Source organism: Fragaria vesca, linkage group LG4 (genome assembly GCF_000184155.1).
Source record: "Fragaria vesca subsp. vesca linkage group LG4, FraVesHawaii_1.0, whole genome shotgun sequence".
Taxonomy (NCBI): Eukaryota; Viridiplantae; Streptophyta; class Magnoliopsida; order Rosales; family Rosaceae; genus Fragaria; species Fragaria vesca.
In genome coordinates, this window is record NC_020494.1 from 14,410,443 (window position 1) to 14,422,175 (window position 11,733).

At 39.2% G+C, this 11,733-nt stretch overlaps 1 protein-coding gene across 1 annotated transcript; it reads right to left on the bottom strand.

Moving 5' to 3' along the window:
* Window positions 1-584: 584 nt before the first annotated feature.
* Window positions 585-3,718, bottom strand: LOC101310314. The gene is made up of 7 exons (XM_004298186.1): window positions 3,488-3,718; window positions 3,356-3,407; window positions 3,164-3,234; window positions 2,483-2,573; window positions 2,325-2,400; window positions 1,985-2,060; window positions 585-1,727 (listed from the first exon to the last, which is right to left on the bottom strand). The coding sequence occupies exons 1-7, from the start codon at window positions 3,716-3,718 to the stop codon at window positions 1,233-1,235; spliced, it is 1,092 nt and encodes a 363-aa protein (XP_004298234.1). The 3' UTR covers window positions 585-1,232.
* Window positions 3,719-11,733: the final 8,015 nt, after the last annotated feature.

The window sequence follows — 11,733 nt, forward strand, 5'->3', positions numbered from 1 at the left end:
TGTTTTGCAATTGATTATGAAAACAATTCATGATTTAAATTTTTTTAAATTGTTGTCATTGAAAAATCGTTCGTACAACTTGATCAAATAATATAGGTTAATGACATTCTAATGCAAAAAAAAAAAACACAAAAAAAAGAATTAAGGTTGCAGAAGAGGATTTCATGAAAAAAGAGAAGAAGAAGAAAGAAATTAAGCAATCGAGGTCTGAAATAGAAGTTTTCATGACAAAAAGAAAAAAAAATTAAAAGTGTGGGAGGTCTAGAGAGCGAATAAGAAATATAATGAGTAAATTATTGAAATATATATGAATAACAAACCTAAGGTTATTTTTAGAATTTGAAAAGAGGTCTAATGAGCAAATGCTTATTTTTAAAAATAAAAAGGAGGTGTAAAGAGACAAGGAGGTACAATGAGCAAATCTGGAGGTCCCAATAGCCGCACTCTTATTGAAAATGCAAATGCTTGCCCATCACTCAAAAAATTGTCAACTCAGTCTTTGATTTCCTGGGATTGATCTCTTACTATGTGCACCACTGTCCGTCTTGAAAAGATAAAATATACTGATACATCTCCACTCCCAAATTGTACCAAAGACCCATTAGCATGAAACATTGGACTTCAAATTAACCAATAACTAGTCACACAGAGGGTGGGAGAAGGTGAAAAAAGACTCACCAGAAGTGGAGGTTTTGACCACTCTTGCGGGAAGCTGCACCTCTTGAATATGTGATTGAAAGACTCCACCATGTGAGCAACCAACTCTATATTTTCTCAAACGTTGAGTCAACACAAAATTAGTTCAGGATGCGGTATACCTCCGCAAATTTGCATGGGGCTGATCTTATACTGTGATGCCGAGTAGAGAGTGGTTTCAGAGAACTGTTAACTTAGACTGAACTAAGCCAAAAATAATCTTTACCGACTTTCAGGAGCACAACTAGAAGTTCAAAGCTAACCGTTTCAACTCTTCCCCAATTGAGTAATCCTGGTGCTAAGTATACCTCACAGGAAAACGGATCAGGAATAGGCTGGCTACTTTGCAGGAATCAGGAATCTTACTGTTGCCCAATTCTTTTCTGATGCAACTGGAATAGCTACGACTGCATTTTGTGATCAATCACCAGTTCTTAGTGTTCCAGCAGGGTCTAAAGCAAGAAAACATTTGCGTCAGATTTCCTCACTCCTCTCTTTATGGTTCTACATATTGCTGCCTTTCCCAAATCCGAATTTTAAGACCGATCATAACTAGTAGACCTCTCACGGTGACGGGACTTGTGCCGCTTGTGAGAACGGTCATCTCTATCCCTAGAGCTCCTTTTGTGTGAACGCTTTTCCGTGTCCACAGATCTCCTACTGCGATGGAATTCTTCGGTCTCAACAGCGCTCCTTTTAAATGTATGGTCCTCCCGATCCATAGATCTTTTACGAAAGGATTCTTCCTTATCAACATGACTGCTTTTGGGCATGCTTTCTTCCCTATCACTGGACTTTCTGTGAGTACCTTCTTCTCTATCTCTAGAGCTCCTACTGCGATGGTGTTGAGCTGACTCATCAGAGCTCCTTTTGGATGAGTGATAATCACCATCCATAGGTCTTTTGTGAAACCTGTCGTCCTTATCCACAGGATTGCTTTTGCGTATGTTCACTTCCCTATCAACTGACCTTCTGCGAGTACCTTCTTCCCTATCTACTGAGCTTCTTTTTCTTCTAGGTGGTGATGGGTCCTACAAACATATATCAAGAAACTAAGAAATGATGATGTGTGATAGAAGTTTCTGGATTGAAAGGTCTACATTGCTTCGAACGAATGCTATTTTAGGCGGTAGATGGGGAAATATGTGAAACTAATGAGATAAAAACGTGTATCTGCAATTTATATGTTGCTTAATATTTTGGTTTTAGCTCAGGTTATGGTTAAGCAACTTAGCATGCACCTCATTTTCAAGGAGGTAAATGAATAATAAAGGTCAACAAGGAATACCTGATGCCGGGACATGTATCGTCCTTCTGGTATAGGTGGGATTCCAAGTTTCTTCAGATCATCATATGGGATACGACTGGTCAAGGACAAAACAGTAAGTCCATCTAGTTATTAACATCAAATGTAATAGTATAATGCAATTGTCCCTTAAAAAGAAAGGAGAGGGTAACAATTTTTATTTGTGATACTGTGCGTACTAAGCACATATTTTCCTGCCACACCTAAGGGTCTAACAAATATCAAGGGAATTGATGTAGAACAATGGCCATCACCTTTCATGCATTGGAAGTTTAACCACTTTACACAACAAATAAGGGAATGACTGAGTGAGGAATCATACATGGGAGCTCGAAATGGTCTTTCTCGTCCTCCAAAACGAAGTTGTCCAGATTCCTTCTTACCACCAAAACCCCCTCCTGAGAAGAAAAAAAAAATTTGAACATGAATTGAATCCATGTAGATAGCAACTTACCAGTAGAATGAGAAATGTTAACTGACCTAATCGTCTAGGAATCCATCCTGGCATCAACTGCTGCCTATTGTAATCCACGATAATTTCATAATCATCAACAAGGGAATGATGTGCTTCCTGCAAACAAACAGATAGCTAATTTCTTAATATTGATCAAATGAATTGCATTCTTTCATCAATTTACTCATCCATCAAATGATACACATGACAACGATACAAGCAATCAGTAAACGATACTGGACAATCATGACAGGCGCTGATGCAACTAGAGCTTTGAGGTTAAAAGACTTCAAAGTCCTCTTTTCCCCCCACTTTGTTAACTAAACTCATTTGAAGACCTGAATGTTAGTCAACCTTCCCAAATTTTATCCCACACTTGACCAAAAAGACCATTCCAGAAAGTGATACCCACTTCCATCAAAGAAGGAAGGCACCACCATCAATATTACAGAAGTCACACAAGTTTTATCTTTACCTAGAAAATCAAGCTACTATGAGATGAGTAAAATTACTTTCCAATAGATAACCACACTGTTTGTTTATTTTGATCATCAAATTAGTATTATGTACTTCATCACAAAACTAGCAAGCGCACCCAATTCAAATAAAACAAGTGCATGATTTCACCAAACATGAAAGCTGAGTGTCAAAGTAGAATTCCCCATCCTATTCGGAAATAGTTACAGCAAGTTGGTGAGATGGTGTACCTTGTATGCACGCCGCATCCCCCTCTCGGTTTCAAATTCAACAAAAGCATAGCCACGCGAGGCACCGGTCACTGAAATGAAAGGTTCCAACCAAGTTTATAACATGTACCTCAATCTCTCATAAAGGTACAATGCTGTTACTTCCAACAAAACTAAACATGGTGCAATCACTAATGTGAAAGCAAAGCTTACCAATATGTCTGACCAAACGCAACTTCTTAACTCGACCATACTTGCTCATAGCCTGAAACCCCAAAATTCAAAACTCATGATTACAGCAACAAATTTCAGTGTACCGAAAATAATTGAAGAATTCGAGATAACCTGGCGGAGAGTGTCTTCGGTGGTGAGGTGAGAGAGGCGGCCGACGAAGAGAGTGCAGTAGGGGTCGCCGAGGAGCTTAGGATCGCCGGAGGGGTCATAGAGGGCGGCCGAGGAGCAGAGCCAGGCGCGGTAGACGGCGCTGTCGTGAGGGAGAGTGTCGGTACCGTCGATGCTACCGGCCTGGATGGGATGGTACGTCTCCGCGTAGAACACCGCCTCCGTCTTTCTCATTCTTCTTCGTCTTCTTCCTCTTCTTTTACTTTCTTCCTCAAATACTGTACTCTCTCAGTCTCTCTCCTTACGGACTCACGTGCACAGCACGTGATAGACCCGAACATAAGACCCGACCCGAAAGTTTTTTCTCTTTTTTTCTTTCGAGTGAAATCCACACACCCTCCTTCTTTATTCGACAACTTAAATTTTGTTCTGTTTTTACCCATGGGATTTGGTCCAGTGGAAAGCATGTTGGGTCTGCTTGTTGGGCGAATGTTACAGTGGCACTCCTGGTAATAGGAGGTCACTGGTTCGATCCTCCGCAAGTGAAAAACACCTCATGGAGAGAGGCCATACCCATGTTGCTCCCGGCCTCGGAGTGGTAGTCCCACCCGACCACCATTTTTGTAACTTAAATTTTGTTTTTAGTGACTTAAACTTTGTCTTTTTGTGAATGTGTTAACCAAAAAAAAAAAGTGTGTTGATTTCAATACAAGTTACAAAGAAAAACCTGTAAACCATAATACAACCTACAGTATGAAAGTCAAAACTGAAAGCAATAGAGACATAAAGAGGGAGATTATGCTTATTTCGAATGTCAAATGATCAACATTTGCGACAACGTCAGCAAAAAACTTTTCTACTCACCAAATATGTCGAGACTCAAGTGAATCAAACAACTTAGTTAGGTATAGAATATCATTTGACAAAAATTATGATTCTCGAAGGAGTGGTGTAGACCTGAAAGTGATATTTGACTCTTCATTTTAATACCAATGACTAAAAAATTGATACTATCCCCGATATTTCGGGGAAATTTCCGTTTTTTTTAACCTAACGATATATCTTAGACATACCATAAATATATCGTCTGAAGTTTTCGATATATCATATATCGCGATATATTAAGAAATATCACGATAAATGGCGAAATATTCGTAATTCGCGAGAAAATCTCTCTTCTTTTTGGTCAACTTTGAATATTTTGGACAAAAAATCTAAATGCAATCAAGGAGATGAAACTCCTCAACCATCCCCGCTAGAAATGTATTTGGTTCACTTCATGTACATTTATATACATATACTCTATATAAATTTTCACCTTCTTTCCTCTAAATTTTATCAATATCGATATTTTCCTGATATTTCCATTAAAATGTCCAACTTTCGGACAATAGAAATTTCCACGATTGTCAAAATTTTAGTCCTTATTATATATATATATATATATATATAGACGGAGCCATTTGAGAGCAGACGTCCGCACTTTAAGGCCGGTGTGGACGTGCGCCTCTGATTCGGCCTGTATATATATATATATATATTAATGAAGTATAAACAGTAGAGACAAAGAGAGATAGCAAGAAAATAGAGAATCATCATCTTATTCATTTATAGGAACCCTTTATATAGGGAATTACACAATACCAATATGGTAAAGATAATAAATATATAGATCTAGTCAAACTACATATTCTAATGGCATAAGGCTAAGGCACACATAAAGAATATCTAGAAAGATACAAAATATCCTAGAACACTCCCCCTTGTGCCACGCGCTGATATGCCGATAGTGCTGATCTGTTGCCTTGTCAAAAACCTCGTCAAGTCACAAAAACCCTATCAGAGAAAAACTGAACCTTGATCGTAGGAGAAAAAGAGTACAACGCACCCTTTACATTTGATAGTGACATGTATGCATGTGCTAGACTCCCCCTGAAGTTCGCACCTCCCCCTGATCTTTACATCAATCATTGTGTTTTTCCTGATTTCTACTAATCACGGAAGTTTCAACTACTTAGCATGTCAATGCTCTTTAACATGTCTTCAAATGTGGCATTGGACAATGATTAACTAGATCATGTCGTATTGTCCTCAAACATGATCTTTTACTTTTAGATCTTGAGGAGAATGCCGCTTGTGAACTCAAAACATAAGTTCGTGCAGAAAATCAAATTTCCGCGCAGCATACCTTCAGTTACTAGAACAGCCGTAACTTCCTCTAGGAAATACATATGAACGAACGTCGACGGTTTTGGAACCTAGACTCATTTAGCTTTGCAACCGTATATTACACATATTCTGGTTCATCAGGAGCTATTCACAAAGTCCCATAAAAGTTGACTGACTGTTTTGGTAAAATCAGATTCTCGGACAGATCCGTCCTACTTTATGAAAACGGCCATAACTCACTCAATATGATAGCTATGATTAAATAGTTGGTGTCCCTGGAAAGTAGACACATAGACCTTTCGAATGGTACCAGTTTCACCATTTTCCAGTGAGTGAGATTTCCTGTAGGTCCCGTTGAACTTGACCTATGAAACTTGGATGATTCTGATTTCGTTTTTGATGTGTCTTTCTTGTGTAGAGATAGAATAAGCCTCAACCTTTCATACCATTAAGTATTGAAAAAGGAGTTACTTCTATTACATTGGTGTTGCGTGGGCGCATAGCTACACTTAGCTTTACAACTTTTCATAGCGAATGAGATGTCAAGTCTTTCGTATTGTGTTGAGTACATTGATGCGTCTTATTGTACTTAGATAGGAACTCCATCTCTTAACACATATTTGTCATTTTGCTTTAGACAAAACAATGGATCTCTTTTTAGAGCAAAGACCTTGACTAATCATGGGAGTATATGTAGGCCTCACTTTCGTTAGAGCGTCTAAGCTGATTGATGGAAAATCATCATCAATACAGTCATCGAGTGCCTTATTGAGACCGTGTCTTCCCAAGATCTTTTTCTTTGGATGTTGATACATATTGGCATCTCTTGATCTATCAAGAGTCTATGTAAATCCGGAATGAACACGCAAAGGCATAATTCACCATATCCCTTCCAAATCAAGTAGAATCCATGTGCGTTTCAATACATTTAGCAAACGTGTGCTCCTGTGGGCTGGAGCCACTTGATTCAGATGAATGAAGCCCGTTTAAGACATTCATGTATATCTCTGATCCCATAGAGATGTTATTATTATCATATTCATAGGCTGCATGTTCAGTTATTCGAAAACTACCAAACTGACAAAGTAGTGGAGTGCAATGACATCCATTACGAGAGCATATCTCATCTTAGTCGATCCCAATACGTGTTAGTGAGAGACCTTGCACCATAAGGTGAGTCTAAACTCTTGTTCTCACTACGCTATCTAACAAATACATAGTTGATAGGGTTTAGCTTGCGGTGTCGGCATCACCTGCCTAATGACCTATCTCTTTGTTAATGTTGGATCCCATCTTTCCATTAGGCCAATCAACTAAGTTGATATCCATCAACGAATGATGGTTCGATAGTAGACTCATTATCCCACATCCTCATATACACTAGTGTAATACTTGTAGAGATCTCTATATGGATTGGATTTGACATTCAGGCGTCCCCCAACGATAATCACAATTCAGACTTCATGAGACGGATTTGAGTATCACTGATCAATGGATCAGGTTATGCCAAGCTCGCTTTCTTCCTAGTGCGAGAAAATATCGAACTTAAGGGTCTCCCTCCTTTTGGGGAGCCACACGGCCTTGTGACACCAATTTTACCACCATATAGCGTCACTATATCACTATCCATGGTGATGACGTCAAGACCAACACCTTTTGGTCGCGCCATGTCCTTTTGTAGGACATCAATCCTTGCAGACATATTTGCAGCATGTGATCTCGTCACTTTAACACTTTAAGCATTTGAGATCAAGATGAGACTTAGTGGGGACAAACCACGACAATTCACGTCATTCCACTTGAACACTTGTGTTCTTATCTCCCCCTAACGGCATGAATATTGTCTCATCAAAGTGACCATCCGCAATATAGCGGTGAAAGAGATCGCCTGACAAGGTTTCTACATATGCGGATTATAGATGGAGGTTCACATCCAACCTAAATACTTATTCATCTTAAATGACCCATCATTGTGCGCAGTGGCAATGCGATTTGGCACCTAGAATAAACATCTAGCTGAGCTCAAGGATTGGAGATCCGTTTCAATCCTACCGAGCTCAAGAATTGCAATTTCGTGTCAATCTTGGAACACAGTCACGAGCTATAGTACAACAACATTCAATGATGGTGGGTCGTAGATTAATAGTAAAGCTGCATGCAAATATTGCATAGCCCCAAGACGCAATAGAAAAATTTGGTAGTGAGCCCTATTGCGTGTGAACCTGGGATACAGGACACTTCAACTTACATCCCAATAAACTTTTTTAAATAATAGGTAGTGAGCCTGTAGAAGTATAAGCAGCATAAGCAGTAGATAATACTGTAATATGTGACCAGTGTGTTAACACTTCAACCAACACCATAAAACATAAAAAGGTGTCCACAAGTTGGTTGTATCTATCTATATAGTTTGATGTAAGAATGAAATGTTCACTTTTGTGTCATTTAGCGTATAAGGGTCTCACTCCTAATTTAGCTAAAGAATAGGCTTTCAAAACGAGCAATGAGCATTATAGAGGGCTAATGAGACATCGAGGGAAGGCCGGTGCACCTCAATTGCTTGAGGAATTGACTGGACGGCCTCCGGGAAGTTAGAGCCGTGTTCGGATGACGTCAATGTCCCCCGGGCCACCACCATGCTTCATGGTGATGCTAGATTCTGAATGTCTTCGTTTTGAGCGGAAGAATGGATGTCTATGAGAATTTCTCAAGATTTGGACCATTATGTCTCTTCCAGGATGACCGATTTGGTCAAACCAAAGCCTATATGAGTCGGTGTCTCAAATATCATATTCGAATCATAGTGATATACAGGCGACTAGATTGACTCATAAACTTCTCTAAGATGCATTTCAGTCTACATTCATGAGAAGGTATACACAAAAAAATTCTTGTTCATTCTCACAATGTGTTTTCAAATGAAAACTATTAGCATGAATGTCTTTAAAGCTCAACATGGTTCGGTTGCCTCTTAATGCATAGAAAGCATCTGTGACGTTGATCATGGTGTCATGAGACATTAAGATTTAAGCTAAACCGCGTCCCTGAATGACCGGTATGATTCAATCATTGTAGTCACAGAAGATTTACAAGGCACAAAATCCAAAGATAGTTGCCGGTTCCTTAAAATGTTGTGGATAATTCCACTATCTGCGAGGCACTCAATGTCTCTATAAGATAGATCTATAAAATGGAGTAGATAAGAGAGTAAAGAGTTCCACTTGAACAATTTAGATGGATCGAAAAAAGCTACGAAAAGCTACAATCCCGAGAGTGCATAAAAATTTCCGCGCAGAATGACCTTTGCGCACTAAAACAGCCATAACTTCTTCGTTAAAATGGATATGGACAAACAGCAAAAAGTTCTGAAAACTAGACTCGTAGAGCTTTCCAATGATATAAAGCTCACTGTCTGGTTCGTCCGGAGCTGTTTACAAAGCTCAAACGAAGTTAACTGTCCAGAAGGGACAGATTGCTGTTTTTCGCAGAATTGGCATGTGCGAAGCTATGAAGCTTGCAGGTGGCATGTAGGCTTTTGCCTTAGCCAAAAGTGACATGTGTATGATCAAAATCAAGTCTTTTTAGTTGTTCCAAGGTCGTAAACTCTATGACTAGTTAGCAAAAGCTCCTTGACATGAACATAAACTAACTCAGAAGACCTAGAGGATTCGATTATGATGATAATTTTCCGGTTTTGATAAGTCTTGAACGTCTTTTGTAAGACGGCAATTGGTTTAATAGCGTAGGGGGATCCAAAATCAAAAGCTTTCGGTAACTCCAAGTCAGTATGACCAGGCATATCCATGGAGGGTCGGTAGTGTGAGACACACTTGAAACCACTATCTCCTTAATTTCGGACAATTCTAAGACATCACACTGAGCTTGGATGAGCTTAGTTGAACAATTGATGATGGAAAATCCGCTATAGGGTAGAAGACTTAATCGGAAACACATGGGCGATCGTTCTGAGGATGCAAGGCCGTGCGTCATCTTCACCTGGAAGAGATCAAAACGGCACAATCTAACCATGTAGATTGTAAATATGCCATGCTTCTAAGGACGATGTAAAAAAATGTACATCTTGTTTGTAAATCAATACGGACCATAAGAGGAGAATAATTTCATAACTTTGAAAAAATTCTCAAGACATTCATTATTGCTAATGTGAGTACATCGAGATCCCAAATAGACGAAGGACGTCGATACGATGCCTTATTACATATAGCTTGGAAAGAATATCAATGTCTAGCCAATGACGTCAAAATCAGGGGTAGCTAGAGCAGGATCTGAATCTTAGAAATTTGTGATCATGAGGATGACGTTCTTGTCCTCATTTTGATTTTCCGTACCTTTTTGTATGCATTCACAATTTGAAGGAGCTTGACAATCTTGAACCAGTGATCCGAAGATGCATAACGGTTGCATTGTCATGAGTTGACGTGAGTAGTTTTGACAAATATAATTGGTGTCTAGACCGGGAATGTCGCCATTAGGGCCGGCGACACGTCTCTCTTTTTTCTAGACATCGGCACAACGTTTTCTACCATTGCCATGACCCATATTATTGTCCCCAAATTAGGGGACAATCCCAAATACGTTTATCGTATTAGCGTATGTACAATTCCTGTTTGCAATGGTATGATCAAAATCAAGGCTCGTTGGTAATTTTAAACCAACTTGGAAGACCTAGAGAACTTGATGATGATCAAATCCGCTAAAGATTATGGATCATGATGCCACAAAAGATCGACAATATGTAGTCAATTAAAGTGGTAAGTAGTCCACTTGACTTAATAACTCAACAAGTTGAGTTAGATGGACGTTTCAAGAAACGCTCCATAAGTGCATTCCATAGTACTTTGTGGTCATTACTTTTTGCATAGATTGTCATTGAAGGCTTTTGTCGATGTGGCGCGTCAAAGACTTTGAGCGCATGAGATGTGAAATCTCGGCATCTAGGCTTGTTAGCTTGGGGGTCAAAACTTGTGGTTTAATCCATTCCAATGAAGGGTTCCACAGATACCAAGTGAAGATCCGCCTTAGGCATCGAGTACGTCAAAACTCAAAGGAGCAGAATGTTACATTGCTCTTGCATACAAAACCAAGCTGTTAGGAGACTCGATAGAGGTCACAAACAAAGCTTTTAATGGTTTGTCTTTCGGATTGATCACACACAATCCGGAAAAGCCGCGAATTGATCAAACACAAATCGGAAAAAAAAGCCTCGGATTGATCAAACACAATCCGGAGAAAGGTCTGGGTTGATCATACACAACCCTGACAAGGAACAAGAGTGATCAAACACACTCTTAACCCGCTAATAAAATTTCAGGATTTTTACCTGCACGCACAAAATCCCAAACATAGAATGGAGATGGAGAAGGGAGGAAAGGATTTTATCTTCCCCGAGTTATTGAACTTGGAAAAGTTTAGGGTTTCAAAACATACCTTTCGAAACTTCAAACACTTGAAGATGTCTAAAAATTGTAGTCGGAGGAAACCAAGAATCGTCGGTGGGCGGCGGCTAAGGGATTGGTAGCCGGTGATGTCTGACGGTGGCCGGGAAAACGGGCGGCGGCGGCTGTCGGACAGAGGAGCCGAAAAACGCTTTTTAGGGTTTTGGAAAACAAGTGGTGGGCTATTAGTTCTAGGGTTAGAAAAAGTGCATGATAACGTGATGAAATATAAACAATAGAGACAAAGAGAGATAGCAAGAGAATGGAGAATCATCATCTTATTCATTGATAAGAACCCTTTATATAAGTGGTGGGCTATTAGTTCTAAGATTAGAACAAAGTGCATGATAACGTGATGAAATATAACAATAGAGACAAAGAGAGATAGCAAGAGAATGGAGAATCATCATCTTATTCATTGATAGGAACCCTTTATATAGGAAATTACACAATACCAATATGGTAAGGATAAAAAATACATAGATCTAGTCAAACTACATATCCTTATGGCATAAGGTCAAGACACACATAAAAAATATCTAGAAAGATACAAAATATCCTAGAACATATATATATATATATATATATATATACAGGAAGGATATGAAGCGGACGTCCGCACTA

Coding starts and splice junctions, on each gene's coding strand:
- LOC101310314 (XM_004298186.1), bottom strand. CDS start 3,718: ATGAGAAAGACGGAGGCGGTGTTCTACGCGGAGACGTACCATCCCATC. Junction 2,574..3,163: donor GGATGCGGCGTGCATACAAG/GTACACCATCTC, acceptor GTTTGTTTGCAG/GAAGCACATCATTCCCTTGT. Junction 2,401..2,482: donor ATGGATTCCTAGACGATTAG/GTCAGTTAACAT, acceptor TTTTCTTCTCAG/GAGGGGGTTTTGGTGGTAAG.